Here is a 24,523-nt window from a genome sequence, read left to right on the forward strand (position 1 = left end):
ATTTGCTGAATGACTCCATATGGTCATCCAAGTGTTACCGATACCTTGTACTGTAAAGTTTACAGGGTTTGGTTTTGAATATGTGGTCATAAATATTAAGTAAATAAAGGTAAATGAAATCACATATATTCTGTGTATGTGCATTATATGTACAATTTCCTTAATAGGAAACACAAGTATTATTTATTATGAAGAGACACCAGTAACCATTTTGTTACTGCTCCCTGAATCTGAAACAGGGATCATGTATTCCTGGGGGAAAGACTGAAGAAACATTCTTATGGAGTTCTAAAAGCAAATTAACAACAAAAGTCAGGATGAGAGGGTGAGGGTGCTCCCCCCTCAATTTGAAATACTTAAAACAAATACTGGATCTTAGTGAAAATAGCAGTCTTGAAACTTGACCTCAATGTCGAGAATTACTGCAAGATAATTTTCAGCTCTCTAGAAATATTTGTTTCTACTAGATAAAGCAATTTTTCCAGAATAGTGCTGACATTTATTCTCAGAGGTTACCTTACCCAAGCAAAATGACTCTCATCTGAGACAGACACTGGTGGAAAGGCCAGGAGTTATACAAATAGCTGTGAATGATATCAGAGAACTAACTGGCAGCTGGTGGAAATGTGATCGGCAGAAAATGGGATGAGAGTGGGCTTACATCAGGAGTAATTCTAAACCGGGGGTGTCAAACTCCTCTTCACCGGGGGCCACATCAGCCCTGTGGTTGCCTTCAAAGGGCCGAATGAAATTTCAACTGCTTAACAGTTAAGGAGTAGTTACATTTATACAGTCCTAAAATTATTTCGGCCGTTTGAAGGCAACCACGAGGCTGATGTAGCCCCCGGTGAAAAGGAGTTTGACACCCGTTCTAAACAAAAGGCTTAATAGTTTTCCTATCACTCTTTACAATTTTGGATGCCATGTGGACAAAATTTAAACACCCATATGTGAAAAATGGGGAATTTTCTCTTTTTGTCTTCATTTGTTTTATTTTTATAAAAGTTAAATATACGAATAGATTAAGGAGACAAACAGTTATTATACGTTACAAAGCGCCTGGTGCCCCTGCCTGATACCATTCCCTTCTTTCCATTCCTTCCACGGGATGTCCTTGGTTTCATCAATTTATCCGAGTGTTTCTATCCGTACCTCCTTCCCCTTCCGCTGCCCCGGCACCCCACCTGCCCAAGACTCTAGGTTTACCCTGAGAGTGCGGGGCAGGGCACTGCGGACACCTTATTTACCTGTTGCCTTTCACTTTCATGATCTCAAAGCGCCCAAAGGATTTTCTCTTTCTTACATTTCAGTAACTTGCCTTACATCGAAATCCTTGTCTTGTTACCTTCCTGTTACCATCTCCTGCGTGATAAAAACTATCAGAGTGTTCTGGGCTTGGCTTTTATAAGCTGCTTTTCACCTCAATAAAGATCAGCTCCTCCAATAATCTCAAGTGTTTACTTTCAGGCTTGCTGTCTCAAGAGACTTAGAAAAGTCTGTTTTTAAACTCAAAGTTGTTTTCGTCAGATTCTGTTTTTCCAAAGAGGCAATTATTTCCCTTGGTTCAATCAGTGGGGGTAAGGATGGGCCCACTGGAACTACGAATTATCTGGGAGGAAAATCTATGGATGTAATATCTTCCAAAATATCACACTAAGAATACATTCTGAGAACGTACTTTATGAAGCTTCGACACGAAGATGGAAAACCAATGTGACCATAAGCAAGTTGGGAAGCAATGAAACTTATCCTGGGAGTTGATCACCTCATGTACACAATTGTCAGTTTAATGGCTCCGCCTGAGTGCTTGCGTTTAAACACACCCTGGCCCCTGACCCCATCAGTGGATTACTCATCACCTTTCCTTACAGTATCAGTAAATGATTCCAACCACTCAGATGTTCAGGCTCAAATACTACTTTAATTGCACCCTCTTCTTCACCTTCCTATCCTGATTATCAGTTAAGTTTCTCAATGTTTAACTCTAAAATATATCAACCTGGTTCACTCTTGCTAATGTTAGCTTTCATCATCTCCTGCCTGGATTTTTGAAAAATGGTCTCATGATTTGCCTCCCAGTTTCCATCTTGCCTTCCTCCTAACGTATTCACTACACGGTACCTATTTTATCTATTTTAACCTACAAAATTTTAATGAAAATAAATTTATAAAGATTGCTATAAACTTTAATAACAAAAGTAGTAAAAATTACATGAAAAGATAGGCAAAAATAAAGAAAATAGAAATATACATTTCCACTTCCCAAGATTACAACTGCTAACACCTTAGGGTACAATGCTGTAACGGAGCAATGCTGTAACCAGGCTCATTCATGTGGTGCTGTGGTGCACGACCCAACCATCAGTGTTGAAGGAAGTAGGTTTTTATCGACAGGGTTCCGACCTCGGGGCGGGGGTGCTGAGAGCACTCCTGCTCAGAGCCCTGCTCTCCTGAGAGACCCAGCACTTCCCTGCTCCCCACCAGGCCATAAGCCAAAATCATGCCCCAAAGTTCCCATATCCTTTTCTGTTCTTAGGCCAGCTGTGCAAAAACAGGTCTCCATCCCTTCTGGAAGGTGCTTTTGTGGGTTTCAGAGTCATCAGCCTCTCATATAGCTCTCTCCTTCAGGATCTGGGGTACGTTGTTCTGAGGCTCCATGTAAGGTTCAGGGAAACAGGTGCCGTGTTACACTGGATCATGGTGGAGTCCAGGGGGGCACACGTCCCAAAAGAGCGGCTTCTCTGTACGTCCTTCAGAGAAGTCGAAGTCTGCGTTCAGCATTCTCAGTCACAGTTCGGTTCAGCTCTAAGCAACTCCCATGAATCTGTGCATGGCTAGGCAGGTCCCTGCACATCTCCGTCAGGTCTCTCCCTGTACCCTCCCTTCAGCCTGCGTGGCTGCTACGTCACTACTGACCACATGGTATCTTCCTCCCTACTACCCCATGCTGCACTGTGGAATCCCCTTCTCTTTCAGCCCACCCTTATTGTAAATACAGAACTTCCTATTTGACCTCTTATGTGGCCCCTCCTATGATGTGTAACTTTTGCCAGTTCTCCGTATCCTTTATGTTTTTTTTGGCTGCCATCTTCAGTCAGGGCAAGAGGTCCCTGTGACACAGGGGCATCTGCCTCCCCTGGCTACATCATAAGTCACTAGAGGCTCTTATAATCACCTTTGCCCAGGTGGCACCAAAACTATTAACTTGGCATTGTTGTGCAAAATATCTGAAATGCCTTATTATCCACTTCTCCATTCTCCCAACCAATTAAGGTTTGTGGGAAATATGCTCTGCTATTTTGGGGGACCCCCACTCTGCACTCCATTACCAGACTACTGCTTTTTACATAGTACCTAAAGCACGCACGTGCATTTTGTAACCAAAATGAGATATTGTAACATATATAGGGGTGGGGAAAAGTAGGTTTATAGTTGCAAGTACATGAAACAGAGTTTATTCTTTTATTGTTTATTAATTTTTGTATTATTTATTCATATTACAACTGTAAACCTACTTTTGTCCACCCCCGTCTCCCATTCTGTGGCTTCCTCTCTTCAGTTAATGATCTCCCATCTTCCATGGCAATACATTTCCATCTTCTACTCAATCCATTTATATTTAAATTTCCTCAGTTGTCCTGAAAATGCATTTAATTGATGGTCTGCTCAAACCAGAATTCAATCCAGACTCTTACGTATTGTACAATTCTTTTCACAGAATAGTGGCTTTTTCCATAACAATAAATTATTGAAGATGGGGCTAGTCGTCTTCCAGAATGTTTCACCGTTTGTATTTATTTGGTTGCTTCCTATGGTATCATTTAATTTGCTCTTCTCTCCCGTGTTTCTTACAAATTGTGTTAGATGCGAAGGTTGGATAGATTCAAGTTAAATCTCTTTTTGCCTGGAATATATCACAGATGATATTGTATACTTCACAGTACATCAAGAGATTCAATGAGATTGATGCATAAGGTGGCTTTATTTTTAAAGATTTTATTTATTTTTAGACAGAGGGGAAGAGGAGGACAAAGAAAAAAAGAAAAATATCACTGTGTGGTTGATTCCCCAGAGCTCCCTAATGGGTCCCTGGCGGGCAACCCAGACATGTGCCCTGACTGGAAATTGACCTGGCGACCCTTTGGTTTGCAGTCCAGCACTCAATCCACTGAGCTACACCAGTCAGGGCCCGGGGTGGCCTTCTTAAATTGTAGATTGTATGATGTCACCATTGCTTAACTGCCATTTAAGAACTTCCTTCACTTTATTCCACAATTTTTTTTTAACTTGGCATACAAAGTTCTCAATGAGTTGACGCTTCCTTACTTTTCCAACTTTATTTCATTCCATTCTTTACTTGCTTTTCAAGTTTTTGCCACAGTATTGGCTTCAACTCCTTGAACGCGGGAAGCGCTGCCTCCTGGGCCTCGGCACTTGCTGTCCCCGGCTCTGGCAGGCTCTCTCCTTGCCGGTTCCCCCTTCTTTCACCCACCTCCTCACATTGGTCATTTTAAGTCTCCCTTCTCAGAAAAGCCTTCCCTAATTATCTTGTTTAAATAAGGTTCTTCTAAGGGACCCTAATATCCCACATCCCAAGAACCCCGTTTTTTTGTACCATGAAACTTTTTCTGTCCACTTTGGTGTCTGTGTGCTTACCTGCAGTATAAATGGTAGGGGCTTTGCTTTCTAGGGTTACCGTGCCTTCAAGTGCCTGTGCACGACAGCGCGAGAAAGGAAAACTGCCATAGGTCACAGTAACCCCGAGACTGTTCGGTCTCGCACAGGTGGCGGCCACAAACCCCGGAGGGGCAACAGGACCTCACCGAGTTCTGCGACGGGGGGAATGGTTACTTTTGCGTGAAAGCGACTGTCCACCGGTCGCGGCGGCAAGGAAGCGAAGAATGCCACCTGAGGATAAAGCACGAACTCCCTCCCGCAGCCCAGGCCCACTGGGGGCCAGGTGAGCTGAGCCACCGCCCAGACTCCCTCACGTGACCGCCGGCGGCGCGCCGAGGGCGCCTGCGCGGGAGCTCCCGGAAGTGGCCGGACCGAAGCTCCAGCCGAGCGCTCGTCCGTCCGCTCGAGGGTCCGCCGGTAAGCCAGCCCGGTCCCCCTGCGGTCCCCGGCCTCGTCGCTGTCCTGCAGTTTGTTGGGCCGGAACGGCGACCGAGGTGCTCGCCATGTCTTCGTTCATCTCGGTACAGCTGAAAAAGACCTCGGAGGTGGACCTGGCCAAGCCGCTGGTGAAGTTCATCCAGCAGACCTACCCGAGCGGCGGGGACGAGCAGGCCCAGTACTGCCGGGCGGCGGAGGAGCTCAGCAAGCTGCGCCGCGCCGCCCTCGGCCGCCCGCTGGACAAACACGAGGGCGCGCTGGAGACGCTGCTGAGGTGGGCCGGGGCCGGGCGCGGGGCCGGAGTCTGCAGCCTGCGGACCCCTTCCTTCCGCCGCCTTTCCTGCTTCCCTCCCTCAGTGCCAAGGCCGGGTCCTGGCCGCCCCGCCCTGGCCCGGCCGGGTGCGTAGGTGCGGTCTGCATTCCTTCCTGGTGAGCAGAAGCGGCCTCCCTGGCTGCCGCTGACTCTGCCTGCGGGTTCTGCCGGGCCGCCGCAGCCCCTGGTCCGCCCGGCTCCGTGGATCGGAGACCGGGGAGGGGCCGTCTGCGCGTTACTGATCTTTTTTTTTTTTTGGTGCCACATTTCTTTTTTGGGGGGGCGGGGGGGATCTTTGAGACTTCCCTCCTCCGTGTTTTGTATTTCTTGGCCAGATTTAGATGTAAACTTAGTAGTTGCTTAAGGGAAGGGGGAGAATTGGGGCACTGGAACAAACGCTGTTACTTATTATCTTGTCTACTTGAAATTAGCCACGTTCCCAAGTTCATCATAATATAATGACAAATGGAGAATTCCGAGGGTTAGGAGCTTTAATTAATGATCTGAAATTAAATTTGAGGGAAATAATAGAAAGTTCAGAATAAATGGCCTAAAATCATTTTGGAGTACATTTGTTATTTTACAAATGCTTATTGAGCTCATGCTGGTACTTTCCGTTTAGAAAGAAAGAACATTTTTATATCACTTAATAATGTAAAAAATTTCTTTTGCCTACCTTGTTGATGATTTCGTTTCCTGCATGTAACATATTCTCCTTGTTTAACAGGAGAGACACGGCTTTATTAGGACGTAAGTAGGAGAAACCCACGTTAAGCTAGCTTATTTGTTCTGGTAACCGAAAAGTTTAGGAGATACTGCTGTTTCAGATTTTGGCGTCACTGGATATCCTCTTGCCTCCATGTTATTCCCTCTTAGTTTTGTGTTGGGAGAGATGGCCACTGGCAGGTCGTCTGCAATTGCAGTGGTCATAACCCTCATAAGTAAGAGAGTGCTGTTTTTCACGTAGCTCATGGCAGGCTTCTGATTGGGTTGGCTGGTGCCCATTTATGCTGGTGGAAAATGTGCTAATGTAGTTGCCCTTGTCTGAGTCACTCAGCTGGTTTTTCTGCATCCCCCATGGATCGAGGCAATATGGATGGATTGTGAAAGATCTGGTTCCCCAAAAGGAGGATATCGAAGAGGTTGCTTAGAGAGATTAAGATCTCTTTTGGTGTCAGTTTTAAAGATAAGATTGTTGGGTTGTAAAAATCGTTTGAGCATTTTTTAAAAAGTTAACCTAGGAATACTTAGGCATTCTTTAGAATGAACACACTTTAAACACACTTGTCTCAGTTATTATGTAGACATGAATAGCGTTCAGTGAGGATTTCCCATTAGTGGTACTAAGAAAGCATGGTATAATGAACACTATGATACATGATAACAATCTTGTTGACTAGGGTGTTTGTTTTGGTCCCAACCCTCAAGGTGCTTGGGCTCTTCATTGACATTTGGTGCATGGGTTTAAGGCTAATAAATGAGAGAGAATAGTGGATGGTGGTACTGATAGGGCTTGCTGTGAACTTTAACATTTCATTCATCCCTTTAATCTTTTCCCAGGCATACATGTGAGAACTGTTCCTAATAGGGCTGTGGCACAGAGAGCCTCTGTGAAACTAAACATCTTTCTTTAGTCATCTCTGTATTATCATCTCCTAGATCATTATCAACTACATTTTTTTCCCACTTTCTGCCCTTCTAGTGGGGTTAGGGTAAGCCAACAGATATACTACAGTCTATTAAATTTTATAATGGGTATATGTGCTATAAAAATTGAATATTTGTGAGATGTTTGTTCCATTCAAGCAAAGTATTTCTTTTTAAAAGATTCCATTTATTTATTTTTAGAGAGAGAGGAAGGGAGGGAGAAAGAGGGAGAGAAACTTTGATCAGTTGCCTCTTGTGTGCCCCTCAACTGGAGACAAACTCACAACTGAGTCTGTTCCCCGAACCCAGAATCAAACGGGCCACTCTTTGCCTTGTGGGATGACTCCCAACCAACTGAGCCACATTGGTTGGGGCAAGCAAAATATCTTTAATAATTAATGTTGGATAATTTTGCAAACTGAATGTTAATTTAGATATTTTCAACTTAATGAACTGTTAAATAAAATTTCAAAAAGGGGAGGTTAGTAATTCCTAATGAATAGAAATTAGCGCCTCAGCTGTGTAGCTCAGTTGGTTAGAGTGTCTTCCCTACACCACAAGGTTGTGGGTTGGATCTCCGGTCAGGGCAAATGGAAGAGACAGCCAGTGAATATGCAAATAAGTGGAACGACAAAATCAATATTTATTTCAAAGCAATAAATAAAAATGTTTTTCCACTACTTGTTGATTAATAACTTTAATTACTACTTTTTGTTAAACTGATGGATGAGAGATGGTACCTTATTTTAGGTTGCAGTGCCTTGATTTCTTCATTTACTTGTCAGTTAGCTTCTTTTTTCTGTGAATTGCCTGTTCTTTTTCTTTGCCCATTTTCTAGGTTGCTGGTTTTTTCCTTATGATTTTTAGGAGTTATTTACCTTTCCTGGCATAATCCCTTTTTCTTATGTATATTGTAAGTATCATCTTTAAATCTGTTTCTTGTCTCTCAGTTGTGTGTATTGTATCGTTTGTTGCACAGAAGTCCTGGCGAAATGTTTTATTCTTGTAATCTGTATTTACAACTTTTTTCTTATTCCTAATGTTGTGCATGTGTTATGTATGACTTTCCCCTTTGATCAGATTTGCTAAAGGTTTGCAGCCACCTCCGTCTGTTTTCCTTTCTTAAAATATCTATTTTTTAGAACAAGGGGAAGGGAGGGAGAAAGGGAAGAAACATGAATGTGAGAGAGAAACATTGATAGGTTGCCTCTTGTACGTGTCCTGATCTGGAGGAACACCCGTAATCTAGGCTTGTGCCCTGACTCGGAATTGAACTGGCATCCTTTGGCCTTGTGGGATGACGCCCAAGCAACTGAACCTCATCAGTCAGGGTGCTACCTCTTTCTTTTTAGAAACTAAGTGTAGTTTTATTTTAGGGTTTTAGGACTGTATGTTTTTCTGAGTCCGCTTTTGGTTGCATGCAGGTGCTGTATTGAGGTGACACTCTAACCAGTTGAGCTACCAGCTAGGGCCACAGGGCACACATATTTTAAAATGTTTATTTACTGCTGAACTCCTATGTCCTAAAACTGTTTTTTTTTTTTTTTTTTACATAGTAAGCTATTAGTATATATTTGCTGAATGAATGAATGCATGAATGAATGAAGGCTTATTTGATGACTTGTAAGCCTAGACAAGAAAGGTGGGAAATGGTGATGAGAAAAATTTCCAGGTACTGATAAAAAAAAATGTGTGCAGGCCTAGGGCTAGGAGAGAGCATACTTTAGACTAGAATGTGTAGAGAATATTCTGAGATGAGGCTTGGAGTGTTGAATGATGGCCAGGTAATGCCAGAGCTTGTCAACATTTTTGGATATGGTTTAAAGAATCATGGGAATCCATGATAGGGTTTGAGCACTTAATACTTCAGTGTTTGTTTTGTAAGTACAAGAATACTCTCCTACATAACTACAGTACAACTTTAAAAATCAGGACATTAACATTGATCGAATCCACTTAATCCATAGAGTTCATTAAAGTTTTGTTGATTCTCCCTACTAACATTGTAACAGTAGGATGGAGCTTTCCTTATTCACCTGTTTATTTTATTTACTTCAGGATGATGTTCTTATTTTCCCAAATGGGTTATGATTTATTTTATTTAAATTTTTCTAGACTTGGTTAGTGGGAGCTCCTTAATGTAATGCTTACAGGCTCGGGATCAAATCCAGGATCCTCTGTTGCCTTTAATTGTTACCTTTTTAGTTTCCTTCCATCTGGAATAGTTTCTCATTTGTTCCTCGTCTTTCACGACCTTGACATATTTGAAGAGTACAGGGTAGTTACTTTGTAGAATGTTTTTCGATAAGGATTTGTTTCATATTTTCTTGTGATTTATGCATTTTTGGGCAGTAGTACCACTAGATCAGGGCTGTCAAACTCATTTTTCATCAGGGACCACATAAGCCTCTTGGTTGCCTTCAAAGGGCTGAATGTAATTTTAGGACTGTGTAAATGTAACTATTCATTCCTTAAGTAGGGGCAAGAAGCTTGGAGCTGCTGCCGGGTAGTAACAAGGTGCCGGGCTGGATAAAACAAGGTGGGGGCCAGATTTGGCCCTTGGGCCTTGTGTTTGCCACCTGTGCTCTAAAGTGGTGCTGTCTTCTTTTTAGTGCATATCAAGAACATTTGATTTGCCCTGTTGCTGGTAAGGTTAACTTTTAACACTTGATTAAGATGGTGTCTCCCAGGTTTCCTGACTTTACAGTTAATTAATATGTTATACTAAATAACAATTATTTTGTGGGAAGATACTTTGAGATTACGTGTAATCCCATTTCCATCAGACTTTAATATTTTGGCATCCATTGATGAATCTTACCTGAATCAGGTATTATACTCTAAATGCTGCCAAATGCTGATTTTTCTAATTCCATTATTCCTTCTAGATTTATTAGTTGACATTGTAACAGTAGGGTGGAGCTTTCCTTATTCACCTGTTTGTTTATTTTATTTACTTCAGGATGATGTTCTTATTTTCCCAAATGGGTTATGATTTATTTTATTTAAATTTTTCTAGACTTGGTTAGTGGGAGCTCCTTAAAGCTAGTTCCTGTGTCTTTTTGACATGTTCTCATCAGTTTTTTAATACTTCCTTAACTTTCTGTTGTAGCAAGATGTTTTAGGCTTGAATCTTCATTTTTCTCAGTCTGAGCCGTGAGGTTACTCATATCTCTAAGGAGCACTGGCTCCTTTTAATGCAGAGGATGGTTTATCTGGATACTAGGTTTACTTTTTGATACCTAGGTGTTACTGCTTCTGGAGCTTCTCAATAGATACATTTAGGGGACACACACACACACACACACACACACACTCCTATATCTGTTTTTGTAACTTTCTGCTATATTAAAACATGAGTTCACATTGATACCTCTAATTCCAAAGGTCCAAAGCCACAGAATTTATTCTTCCCTGATTAGTAATTCCTTTCTCTGATAGTTAGAAACCTGGTTCCCATCGTGTTCAGTGTATTTACTTAACTGCTCAGTTCTTTCTGTTTGTAACCAAACTCATGGTCATGCCAGCCAAAAACTGGAGCTCCGACATGCTGCCCCTTCCCCAGGAACTTGGCCTCAGACATCACCATTGGGAAGATAGCCCTGATGAGGGAGTGGGGCGCTGGGAGATGATGAGGGAAGGATGAATTGGAGGGGAGAGGCCCATTGGAAAGCTTGGCCTTGGATACCTCCGCATCCCCTTGCTAGCTCAGAGGTCATCCTGGTGAGGGGGAAGACTGTTTCATGTTTGAAGGTCATTCGGGCTGCTCTGTGAGATAGATGGAAAGAAGGAGAAAGGAGAAAGTGGGACAGGCTGGCTGGGAAACTCGGATTAGTCTACCTTAGAGGGAGGTAGTAGCTTTGATGAACTGTGTGGCAGTGGTGACTGATAGAAGTGGGCATACCCCAAACACATGTGAAAGTGGGCACACCCGTTTTTAGTGAGCAGTTTCCCAGAAATACTAATTTACTCAGTGGATCGACAGTTATCTTAATAAGGAATAGTATTTGAAGAAATACTTTGGTTTTCTTGGGTAGATACTTGCTTTTAGGTAATAATAGTTGATAACTATTTTTTTTTGGTGAGAGGATGAGTTTTTGTTTGACAGTTTTTTTATTGCATGCATTTCGTTTCTGGTGTACACATTCAACACGTATGTTCATTAACTTCAAAATGGCTGATGGATTTGTGGGTCACTCAGAGAAAGCATACATGATTTTAGTGTGTTCTCTTAACTGGTTGTATTTACATAAATGTGTATAGTGTTTAGCTCTGTTAATTTTTACTTTTGCTCTGTGTTTTAGATACTATGATCAGGTCTGCTCCATTGAACCCAAGTTCCCATTTTCTGAAAATCAAGTAAGTCATTTATTTAATTTGTGTAGTTATATGACAATGGCAAGTCATCCATTTCCTCCAGCTCTTGGTGGTATTTTATTAAATGGTGCCTCTTCCTGTCTTAAGGGTTTTATGAGACTTTTTCTTGGTAAAGATTTTATTTATTTATCTTTAGAGGGGAAGGGAAGGAGAGAGGGAGAGAAATATCAATGTATGTTTGCCTCTCATGCGTCCCCTCCTGGGAACTGGCCTGCAACCCAGGCATGTGCCCTGACTGGGAATCGAACTGTGATCCTTTGGTTTGCAGGCCTGCGCTCAATCCACTGAGCTATACCAGCCAGGGCATTTTATGAGACTTTTTAATACAAGTTAGAAGCTTTAGGCCCATCCAATATGAATCTATGTCTTTTTGAAGAATGTCTCCTGCAATTCTGTTCCTGTCGTACCTCAGTAACCTCAGGGCTCACGTAGAGCATTGGGCTGCGTGTATAGGTACAAACAACAGTTTTTTTAAAATAGCATTGTGCATATCGATGGGGCTTGTTGACTGACTGATCTATACTGTTACACCATTTGGCTTTTACAGATTAAGAAGGAAACTGTATGATTCAGGAAGTATGTTTCAGTTTATGTACTTTATAAAAATTATTTTCACAAGTTATGTTGCATGTATTGCAAATGCTGTTATGATTGGATGTTACACTTTAGTTTTGAATGTCAACTCTACTTTTTCTAAAAGGCTGATGATTCCTTACAGTTTTATTTAGTGGGCTTTTCGACAGTTTTTAATTTTTGTGACATTTCTAGATTTTAAAATAGTTAATGAAAAATACTTTAAACATTCTTGTACTAAAGCTTTTACAGTATGTTGATATTTACTTTAAAATACTCCAGGAAAAGAAGTATGTGAGTGTTTAGGGTGGGAGGTCGGCAAAAGGCCATAAACTGGTGATAGCTATCTGTGGGTTCCTTATGATATTCTCTTTGGTTTTGTGCCTATTGAAAACTTCTGTAGAGTTAAAATATTTGATTGCAACACATAATTTTTAAAAAGCTACATTCTTTTAAGTCTTCATGTGTGGAATATTTGGAAGTAAAAGATTCAATTAAAAAAATTAAACCTTTTATTCATGTGAGCATACACAACACTGAACATATGTATATAGCTTGAATCTTCATAAAATGAATATATGAGTATAACCATTACCCAGATCAAGAAATAAACGATCTTATCCTATCCACCAAGATAAGCATTGTTTTACTTTTGTCTTCATGGGATAGTTTTTATTTTATCTTCTGGGGAAACCTATACTACATACTTTGTTGTCTGTGCTTCTCTTGGCTTATTTGACAATTAAGTTCCTATTCTGTTCAATTCATTGTGTGTTTATAAGATGAATAAGATCATGTTTTCTGAAGAAGACAAAATACGTACAATTACTGAAGCAGAGTGACCAATTTGAAATAACTTAGTGCCAGTATTTTACTTAAAAAAAAAAAAAAGGAGAAAGAAAATGTGTGGCCAGGAAAAGGAAAAGGAATTGGATTGGTTAGTTGGAGAAGAGAATGTTTTAAATAGATTGAAGCTTTTGTCTGTTTTAGCATTGTGAATTTTTCTTTGAAAGAGACTTAATATTTAATGAGATCCAAGAAGGTAACATAATTTGTTGTTTTTTTCTCTAATCAAGATCTGCTTGACATTTACCTGGAAGGATGCTTTTGATAAAGGCTCCCTCTTTGGAGGATCTGTAAAGTTGGGTATGTAATTTTTTAATAAAAACATTAGGAAACTTGGTCTAAGCACTTTATTTTAGTTAGGTTTCTTAGAATTGCTTTCCATGCCTCTTTTTAAATAATAAAGTTCTCTACATTTTATTTTCTTTTTAACTTCAACTTTAATGCCATTTCCAAATATTCGTAGAGAGCCTATGCCTTGCCAGGCACTGTCCTAGTTGTAAGTGTGAGTAAGGCAGCTTTATTTAGGTTGGTCGGGAAGGAGGTGGATCGGTGTGTGGACAGACTGAGGGGAGCATGGGTGATCGAAAGGAAGCAGTGTCTGAGTTAGCCCTTAAAGGAAGAATTTTCTTTTTCCCAGTAGAAAATAGCATTACAGGTAGAACATTATGACCAGAGGTCAAAAGAGTGAGGCTTTTTTTAGCTACTAGCTCAGCACATGACCTCTCTGTGTCTTATTTTCTCATCTGTGTGAAGTGGGGAATAGTACTGTGAGGTACTGTTCATCTTTTTGGGTTCTCGTGTGTATTAAGTGAGTGAATACATGTACGGTCCTTAGAACAGTACTTGGTAAATATTAGCTGCAATGAATAATATTAATATTATAAGTAACCATATTTGTTATATGTGCTCCATATGTATTACAGAATATATTATGTACATAACAATATTCAGTATAAATTATATATAGTACGTGTCCATATAATACTAATTATTGTTAAGGCTTGAAACCATAGATCAAATTGGTGATTATGGAGGGTGAAGAGAGTGGAAAGTGGGTTGTGAAGAGTTGTAAATAGTGTATTCATGAGTTTTGTCCTCTTCCCTAATATATGTTAATAGTTAACATTTATTGAGTACATATTCCATCCAGGGACTGTGGAAGGGGCTTTACCCATACCATCTTACTGAGTTCCCTAATAGCCTAGTGCAGAAAAGCACTGTTTTTGACAGCTGAGCAAACTGATTTGGAAAGATTAAGTGACTCTCTAAGGCCCTGTGGAAGGGATTTAATGAAGCCAGATGTGAATCCAGAGAGCCCAGCTTCAGAGACTAGGGAGAAGCAGATCAGTTAGGAGATTTTTGAGATTTATGGATGAAATTAGACAAGGAGCATATGTGGGTCAGAGGAGAAGGGGCGGGACTGAGACATTTCAGAGGTGAAACTGATCAGTTCTGCTGTCAGTCAGGGGGAAGAGAAGAGTTGAGGGTGGACTTCAAGGTTGATAACGTGTTTTGACATGTTGGATATTTATTCCTTTCAATAGACAGGTTGAGTTTGAGTTTTCTGTGGTAGCTCTGGGTAGAAATTTTTCTTTGGCATTTGGAAATAATGGATTTATAGTTCAAAAGAGATAGAGACATAGATTTAGGAACAGTTATCATTAAATGATAATAAAATTATGTCTTCTGCTAGAGTATAGATTGGGAAAAGTGTGAAAGCCAGAGCTAAAGAATGCAACATTTGGGGAAACAGTGGAAGAGATTCCTGGGAATGAGGCTGAGAAAAAGCTTTCAGATCTCCGAGGAACCAGGGGAAAATGGAGACAGGATATTGAATGCCAGAAGAGTTTCAAAGACCACGTAGTCCAGCGGTTCCTGAACCTGGCTGCATATTAGAATTACCTGGGGAAATGTAAAGATACAGATCTATCCTGAAGGTAAATTTACAGAATGCCAGCTGTGATAGGAAGAAACTTCAGGACGGTGCACTGGTATTAGTGTCTTTGAAAATATCTCCAGGTGACTCTGATGTTCGTACAGGTTGGAACATTATTGACAGAGTCATTAGGGCAGAGGACAAGTCATGCGAGGTAGCAAAGGTCACTGGATTTGGTAATGACAGAGGTTTCACTAGGGGCATGCTGAAGAAGCCAGATTGCATCAGGTTAGGGAGTGGACCGGAAGTAATGACATGGAAACAGCAGGTGTGGGTTGTTTATTTTGGAAAACTTGAAATAAAGATTTGGGGGTAAAGGGCACATTATGATGAGAGAAAGGCAAGGTCAAGAAAAGGATTTTTAGTGCTGTTGTGACAAGCAAATTTGTAGGCTGGAATAAGGAGCAGGTGGCAGGAGAACTAAATGACACTTAAGTGAGATGGGTTAAACGATGAAGCTCCTGGAAGAGGTGGGTGGCAAAAAAATAAATAAATAAATCAGGAGGTAGTTTATCAACACATTTCTAGTGGCAAATTTTTGGAATTAAATGTCCTTTAGTAATGTCTTACTTAAATAATGCATGAGCTACTCATTCATTAGAATATTGTGTAATTTTAGAATACTAAGAATGATAATGTAAATTTATATTTGACATTTAAAGCTGTCTCTGTGGAATATTGAATAAAAGGCCTATTACAGGCCAGAGCTGCTGCATTATTATTAACAGTGAACAACTCTGGGAGGTGTAGCCTGTTGGGTGATTTCAGCTTTATTTTGTAGTTTTTTAAAACAATTATTTAAATTTTAGAAAAACTATATAATCAAGCTGTTTTCATTTTGAAAAGCTTACTGTTAAAAAGAAGAGCTCAGGTAGCAGTAGGGAGGAGTTAAATATTAAGACGAGAGGAGAGTCCTTTGAAAGGAGAATTGAATATTTGTTTGACAATTTGTAAAAAAATTATAATGTGAGAGAGCCAGAGGGAAGGAGGAGGGGAGGGAGAGGGGGAGAGACATTGATTTGCTCCACTTTTGATGCATTAATTGGTTGCTACTTGTATGCCCTGACTGGAAATTGAACCTGCAACCTTGGTGTACCGGGGCGATGCTCTAAACAATTGAGCTACCAGGCCAGGGTGAATATTTACTTTAAAAAAAAAACTGTTTAAGTTTAGATCTGATAGAAGAGATCATAAAGGAAAAAAGGTAAGATTTAATTGCATGAGAAAAAGTTTCCACACAGTCTTTTGTAAATGAGAAATGTCAAAATAACCCAGACTACAGCCTGAGTTGATAATGTTTATGGGAAATACAATGTTTATGGAAATATAATAATAGATCTGTATCTTGTATCTAAAAGTTTTACCCTTATCTGTCACTTGGAATAGATTTCATTCATCTGGAAGTTTACGGATTCCTCGTTAATACAGTTGCTTCATATTTAGCCATGACTGTCTTGTATTGCCCTGTGTGTGTGTGTGTGTAAGTTGCTCCACCACCATAGACATTCTGTACTTTCATCGTATTCTCGAGATTTTTCCAAACTCTCAGTCTCACTATTTATTTCTCTGGCATTCCTTTCCTGAGAGTCTCACGGCCTCTTTTATTTTCTTACTTGAGTCTGGACTCTGTCCTCTAGACCTGCTCTATAACTAGCATCCTGTATGGTTACTGCTCCCTGAGTGAGAGCTGCTGTTTTCTGGATGTCACATGTTCTCTTTTGCTGGAAAGGAAATACAATCTCCCGTAGCTTTCCCAGAAAAGGTCAGAAGATCCCTCTCAACACATCTGCTCCTGCCCTTCCTGGTTGGAGCCACCGTCCCCTCCGTACCTGACTGCAGCAGTTTGTCCCTGCATTCACCAGCGTCGCTTCCTGGGCGGTCTGCTGTCCATGTGTGGGCTCAGTGGATCTCCGTTCGAAACTCGGTTGACTTCACATCACACTCAGTAAAAGTTAAAAGCTTGATAGCACAGGTTGTTTCTCTTCCACCTCCTTGATATGATTGACTGCTGTTTTGTCCCCTACTCTCTTTTTTCCAGCCACACTGGCCTTAATACATATTTGTTGAATTAGAATGATGTCTCTTCAGAATTCGAAGCCATTGTTTCCTTGCCTTTTACTATCGGGTGTTACTGATGAAAAGTCCGATTCTTCTTTTGTACACGACCTGTTTCTGTTTTCTTGGGGAAATTGGTACAATTTTTTCTTTTGTGTTTAGAAATCTCAAAAGATCTAACTCTCATTTTGTTCCTTCTGTGCAGCATTTATTGTTGCCCCTTTCAGTTTGAAGACTCATAACTTCCTTTCGCCCTGGAAAATTTCCGTTCTTTTCCTTGAGAATTTCCTCCTCTTTGGAATGCTGAGTTGGCTGTCATCGTTCTGAGCTGCTCATAACTCTGACATTGTCCATTTCTTTGACTTTGTGGGCTACCTAGATGTTGTTTTCCAACATTTCTTTTGAAAAATTTTGACAGTCACGTTTTTAATTTCTACTAGCTTTTTCTTATTTATGGATTTTCTTTTTTAAGTGACATCCTGTTCTTGTTTTATGGAGGTACCGCCTTCGACTCTCTTGGAGGATGCCAATTAGGATGTTTGAACTGTTTTTTATTACTGGAATCATGTTTGTTTGCACTGGGCACACTTTTTCAGTTTACCTTGATCTTTATTTTCTTGCAGGGTTTTCTCACATCCTGGTTATTTTGGGTTTTTTGTATGTTCCAGAAAGTAGGTTAGAGTAACTGGCGTGTAGACTGCTTTACTTTAGGGCGAGGAGGCTGGAACTGGGGTGGAGGTTAGGTGGGAGTTGGCACTTCTCTGTGGCACAGACAGCCGTGGTGTTCTGATTCTTCTCGGCGGTTTCTTCAGTGTTGTTATTTTGTAAGGAGACTTCTCATTATTTTGCTTGGTGCTCAACACCTGGCACATTCCTTGAAATATCACTGTGATTGAATTTTTTTAAATTACGGTAAAAAAACCACATGAAATTTACTATCTTAACCAATTTTAAGTTCAGTAGTGTTAAGTATATTCACATTGTAGTGAAACAGATCTTTAGAACTGTTGATCTGACAAAACTAAGCCTCTGTACTTTTTAATAACAACTCTTCACCTTTTCCCCTAGTTTCTGGTAATCACCAGTCTGTTTCTGTTTTTTATGAATTTGACTTTAAGTACCTCATATAAGTGGAACCATATAGAATTTGTTTTATTTCACTTAGCATAATGTCTTCAAGGTCCATCCATCCATGTGGCAGCCTGTGGCACGGTTTCCTTCCTTTGTAATGCCGAATAATACTCCATTGTGTGTACGTATCACTTGGGTTCTGTCTTTTGACTATTGTGAATGATACTGCAATTAACAAGGGTGTACAAATACTGCTTTGAGACCATACTTGCAGTTCTTTTGGGTAGGTACCTAGAGGTGGAATTATTGTATCACATGGCATTTTATTTCTAATTTGGGGGGAACTGCCATACTCTTTTCCACGGCAGTGAACCCACCAGCATTGTACAGCGGTTCCAGTTTCTCCACGTGCTTGCCAGCAGTTGTTCTTTTCTTCTTCTTCTTCTTTTTAAATAGTAGCTCTGTGAGTAGGTGCGAGGTGTGTAGATTCTTGACCAGAGTTGTATTTTGTGCAAACAAATAATTTGCTAGCTTCTGAGAGGTGTACTGGCATAAGCGAGCGAGGCGTGGAAGGCCATCTTGGAGGTTCCGGCATTGGCTTAGGATTGTAGTAGTGAGGAATTGGCTTAAGTGTGGTGGGAGGATATAATTTTGAGAGAAGTGATGGAAAAATAGAAATAATTTATTTGAAACTAAGTGAGAAATGATGTGAGAATGACTTTTCATTTTGAACCTGACTAATAACAGTGTGGATATAAAGGGAAGGTAAGAGTAATATATTAATCTGCTGAATTTGAGATGATGGGACTATCACTCTGGCGGTAAATGCCTGCTAGTGCGGCTGGAAATATGGGAGCGTGTTGTGGGTGAGAAAACGGTTCTGGAAACTTGTTTTTGTGAGAGGCAATGGGATAGCGGTTATAGTATTTCTCTTTGAAAAATTAAATTTTTTTTAGAAAAAATAATCTGATCAATTTTTTCTTCTCAATTTTTTACAGCTCTTGCAAGCTTAGGATATGAAAAGAGCTGTGTGTTGTTCAATTGTGCAGCCTTAGCTAGCCAGATTGCAGCAGAGCAGAACCTGGATAATGATGAAGGATTGAAAATCGCTGCTAAGCATTACCAGGTATGCAGAACAGTGGCTACTACGTAATGATCAACACCAAGTTGGGTTAAATTGAAAATAATTTGCATTTAGGTGTATAGGTGTTTCTCTACACACAGATATTTTCTTGAGAAGTACATTTTTTAATGAGTTGATTTATATTTTTGAGACCCTTAGATAAACCAGTTACCTGTAAACCAGCTCCGTTTTTCATCACCACTGTGTACCCAGCACCTAGCACAGTGCCTGGCACATAGTAAAGGCTCAGCAAATGTTGGGAGAAATTATGGAGTACATGAGATGAAGTCTTTGGTAAAACCCTTTTAAGTGAACGACTTCATTAAAAAAGTTGTACATTATTTTCATATATGTTTTTTCCTTATAGTGAGATACATGTAAAATTTCACCAGAATCATAAAAATTAAGACCTCTTAGCGACAAAAGTTTAACTGACATGTTTGGAGAGGCTGTATTTAAATATGGTCAGATATGTAATGTTATACTGTCATTTACTAAAATGGCATATGATTTTTGTGACAGTTTATTACTTATTCAGCTTTCACTTTTTGTTTTAGTTTAAAGAAGTGATTTTTGTTCAGTGGTAACATCTATAGTCATGTTTTTATATTTTATGTTGCCTTAGAATTTACAGAGTTCTTTTCATATACATTATTTGACTCTCAGATAAGCCTTGCGATGCCTGCTATGTAATGTCATTCTCATTTTACAGACGAGGAGACTAAAGGCAGAAGTGTTAATAAAGTGGTCCATTGGGGTTTCAGGTGCCCTGATTCCAAATTTAATGGAATTCCAAATGGACCTACCACTGTCTCCAGTGGCTCTGGAATCTGATTGGCTCAGAGGTGGAGTCCAATTTTTCCCAGTGTGTAGGGGAGGGGTGAGGAATGCTGTTTTAGGGAAGTGAGAGGAAAACATACTCTAGGGCTAAGCAGACAACGTACTGTGCGTTGTTGCTTGGTATACACTCAGATGACAGACATGATGCATATATGCCTTTTTGAGACCACAAATAGCACATATTTTAAAATGTGATGAAGTAGAGTTTTACTTAGTTGTCTATTAACAGTAATTGTTAATTGGCATTCTTAGAGGGCATTCTGAATTGTTGAGGACACGTTCCGTTCTCTGAGTCATCTCTATGATTCATAGCAGGTTGTCTACTGTGGTAGAAAGAGCACTTGGTGGTTTTACAAGACGTAGGTGCTTGTCTGGGCTGTTGGCCACCAAGACGCCACGTGCCCCTGTGTAAGTTCCTTGAACCTCTGTAGGCCTCCAGTTTCACTTCTGTGATTGAGAGGCTGGGTCCCTTGCTTCATTGTTTCATGATACTTCACAACTGCAGAAAACATTCTGTTCACTGTATAGTTTTATTTTTATCCTCATCTGAGGGTATGTTTTCATTGCTTTTAGAGAGAGAGTAAGGGAGAGGTAGAGGGAGGGAGGGAATAAGAGGGGGAGAGAGAAACATGGATTGGTTGCCCCTGTATGCGTCCCAAATGGGGATTGAACCAACCACCTAGGTATGTGCCCTGAGGGGAGAGTGAACCCACAACTTTTTGTTTTAAGGGATGATGCTCCTGTCAACTGAGCCACACCAGCCAGGGCATCACATGTTCATTTTAAACAGTTAACTTTGTGTTAACTCTGCTCAGCTTATCTGTATAACCCACAACACCTTTTAACCCCAGACAGACTGCTTTCTTTTTCTCAATGTCATTTGTTTCACAAAAGCCAAGTTATTTTAAGGCTAATCTTAGAAAACTGTAATTGGGAGAACGAATCTGATGGGTGACGTTTCACCAAGGAGCTCTGAAAGTCAAATTGAAATCATTAGCGATGGATGGTAATGCTGTTCTTAGAGACTAGATACCTGTACTGTGGTATTTGAGGTTTCCCCTGTTACGATGTATTTAATTATTTGAGAGATGATTTGTCTGGAACCAAACCAGGATCATTTTAGAACTAAAAACATTGAATATTTTATCCCTGCCTCTCTTCTCATGTTAGTTTTGAGGAAGTATATCTAAAAATAAGCTTTCTCAGTTTGTCTCGTTAATATACTTTTTTGTTGCAACTGACTTTTAATCTTTGTTAAATTTCCTATTACTCTATAGTGTTTCAGAAAAATACCCTTACTGTCTGTATGTCAGATGTTTTACATCTGTTTTTGCACAATATAAAATTTTAAATACAGCTGTTCCACTAAGTTAGCAATTGGAGTGATTGTGTGAGTAACAGTAGAAAATTAAGTCTTGCCGAGTTCCTATAAATTTTAAAGAAATTCTTTTTTCCCCCTCTAGTTTGCTAGTGGTGCCTTTTTACACATTAAAGAGACGGTTTTATCTGCCTTAAACCGAGAGCCGACTGTGGACATATCCCCGGACACTGTTGGGACCCTCAGCCTCGTCATGCTGGCACAGGCCCAAGAGGTTTTTTTTTTAAAGGCCACAAAAGGTAATTTTAGTTTGTCCTCCACTTTGTTGCACGTGAAAAGAAGTGATAGGTTTTTCAAATTAGACGGTGATTAGAATATAACATGTTTGGTGTAGAACTTTTCTCTTTGAACTTGGCACATGCATTATTGAAAATTTTCAGCTTTCCTTTTCTGAACTTAAGGTGGTCCAAATGCCCATTTTAAGAATGTAAGCTGTATTTGAAGTCTTTTATAAAATGGATACTTAGCTATTTCTTAAAACACTGAACTCTGGAATAATATTTACATAGGCTTGTAATATGCCAAAAATACATTCAGTTAGCAAATATTTATTGGGTACTTTCTGTGTTCCAGTCACTGTTCTAGGCTCTAGATAAATAGACTTAGGAGACAAACAAGTGTTTTTATTTCTGGAGGCTTGTGTTTTAGTGTGGGGAGGCGGTAAGCAAGAAATTAGGCAACTAAGGTAATTTTAGAGAGAGATTATTTCTATAAAGAAAATAAGATGGGTTATGTGATAATGGCTGGGGGTCTGGTCTGGCTGAGGGATAAGGATACAGGGGGAGTCAGGCCAATTTAGATTCCTTAGTCAGGATGAATATTTTTGAGAAGCTCTCATTTCATCCAGGCCTAATTGACAAGACTGAGCCATCCAGGCAGAGTCTCTGGCTCTGTGAATGAGGAGTAAGATCAATTCTATAAGACATGCAAGTTAGTATGACAGATTGGAATATGGGCTGAATATGTAAGTGCAGAGAAATTGGAAATAAGGGAACAGTCATCATGTGGGAGCAGTAGGAACCGGAGTAATTTTTTTCTTTCAGAGTAACACATACCGAGATAGAATGCCTATACAATAAAATTCACCCTTTATGGTATACACTTCATTGTTTTAATATGTCCAGGGTGTTTTAACCATTAGTACTATCTTATTTTAGAACATTATCATCATCTCAGAAAGAAACCTCGTACCTATTGGCAGTTACCCTCCGCTCCCTTTTTTCTTGGCTCCTGGCAACACTAAGCTATTTTCTGACTCTGTATTTGCCTGAGGAATAATTAAGTTTCATGCAGATGAATTGATTTCATTACTAAAGATTTTTTAAAGACAGATATACAATGATGATATATCAGATTAATTACATTTATTTCAATTATAATGGTCAATTTACTATTTTATTTCAGACAAAATGAAAGATGCCATCATAGCTAAATTGGCTAATCAAGCTGCAGATTATTTTGGTGATGCTTTCAAGCAGTGTCAATATAAAGATATTTTCCCCAAGGTCAGTTATTATTTTCATATACACTTAATTATTTTGCATGTGGAAATATTTGGATATTTTTGTGCACAAGAAGCAAGTTGAAAGTTATGTTTCATAAAGATTTTTGAAATTTTAGGACAGGCATTTGAAGAATATATATGTAAAAAAATTTTTTTAAAATTTAAGATGCATGGAAATTTATTTTATATTTAGGGGATGCCTTTGCCTCTGCTCTTCACTAAACCTGTTTTTCCAAGCTAAATCTCTTTCTGGAAATTTTTGAGTATCTGTCTCTAGTGACTTTATCAAGTCAAGGCACTGTGTAGTTCTGAATCATTGGTGATTTGGTATAAGCGTGAATACTTGAGCATGTTGATTATTCGCACTTTTAATTATTGTCCTGTTTTCTTAAAGATGAGTCTTAAAGCGCCAGAACAGACTTAAAGAAAAAGGAAAAGGAAACTTAACACATTCATCCAATACTTTGATTAGAATTAAATTTTGTCAACAGGGATAAAAAATTGGGCTGCTATTGGACAGCTAAGGAAACAACCATCTTTAACCCACATATCACAGGAAGTATTAATTATTTTAATGTAAACTTTTCTGAAGTGGCATTTGAAATGACTAGTCAGTGATGATTATTTATAAATGACAAAGCAAAGGATTAGACTAATAAGTACATTTAGAATGGTCAGAAAGGGAAACTTAGTGATTGAATGGAAAGTAGTTCGGTTCAGCTACTCTTCAGAAATGTTCAAGGAATTATTTTCATCTGTATGATGGCATATGGTGTCTGTCACATGATCTTTTGTAGGGGCATTTATCGATTAAGTCATTGAGGAATTGTTTTTAAATTATGAAATTGCAGACAGTTTTGTGGTGGAGTAAAAAAACATGGCAATGCATCAACAGAACATGTTAGTTTAGTCAGAAAATGTACAGTGTGAAGATTCCTGGAGATTTAAAATACACCTAGAGATTAGTTGAAATTTGCCCAGGACTCTTGGGTGTATGGATAGTGTTACTTTTTAAAAAGAGACTTGGAATTTCCTCTCTGCTCTTTCATCTGAAAGGCCTCACGGTCAGTGGCACCGTGTGCTTTTCCATACTGTTGGCCCATTAGTTCAGTCTTGTCATGGAGAGAAGGATGTCACCTACGAAGACTTGGAAGCTACCTCTGCAGCATTCCTTGAAAATCTCCCGTTTAAGCACCAGGTTGCTCCAGCCTTAACTTGAGAACTTGCATGAGTGCAGTTTGAGATTTGGGTGTCTTTTATTTTTGCCTTTTTGCTATAAGCTCATAAGATATTTTCATATTTTAGTTATAAAACTGAAATTTCTGCAAGTAGTGATCCAGGAAGCTAGGATATTATTCACTGGGAGACATGAAAGCACACAGGTAGTAATTTAGTTCTTGATTCTCTCTATTTTTTTTGGTCTGGACAGTGATTTCATGGTGTATTTCTTGGATTTTATATGACATGTACTTCCTAAAAACAATGAGGTTGCTGGCCAGGATTTAACATTTTGAAAGAGCCTCTACCCATATAATTGCTTTCCTGGTTCATGTTTTTGGATCTTTTAAAATTAATTTTGCCTGGGACTTTTATCAAAACAGATTGGGGCAAAATAACACTGAATCATATTAGTTATTAATTCAGTGCATTTGTTTGCAATGTGTTTTTTTGAGTATATGATATGACATGTTTTTATATGATACTAAATTTTTATGTGGCTAAACATTATCTTTATTAAAAAGTCT

At 39.5% G+C, this 24,523-nt stretch overlaps 1 protein-coding gene across 2 annotated transcripts in view; it reads left to right on the plus strand.

Moving 5' to 3' along the window:
* The first annotated feature begins 5,029 nt into the window (after positions 1–5,029).
* PDCD6IP (programmed cell death 6 interacting protein) overlaps positions 5,030–24,523 on the plus strand; it is a 59,053-nt gene continuing 39,559 nt past the window's right edge. For both annotated transcript variants that reach the window (XM_037148176.2, XM_037148177.2), the window contains exons 1-6: positions 5,030–5,389; positions 11,380–11,434; positions 13,102–13,171; positions 18,932–19,059; positions 21,360–21,513; positions 22,679–22,779. In XM_037148176.2, coding sequence (XP_037004071.2) covers positions 5,181–5,389; positions 11,380–11,434; positions 13,102–13,171; positions 18,932–19,059; positions 21,360–21,513; positions 22,679–22,779 — 717 coding nt within the window. In that variant the 5' untranslated portion in view covers positions 5,030–5,180. The remainder of the gene's footprint in view (positions 5,390–11,379; positions 11,435–13,101; positions 13,172–18,931; positions 19,060–21,359; positions 21,514–22,678; positions 22,780–24,523) is intronic.

Source organism: Artibeus jamaicensis, unplaced genomic scaffold (assembly GCF_021234435.1).
Source record: "Artibeus jamaicensis isolate MK-2021 breed Jamaican fruit bat unplaced genomic scaffold, CSHL_Jam_final contig_519, whole genome shotgun sequence".
Lineage (NCBI taxonomy): Eukaryota > Metazoa > Chordata > Mammalia > Chiroptera > Phyllostomidae > Artibeus > Artibeus jamaicensis.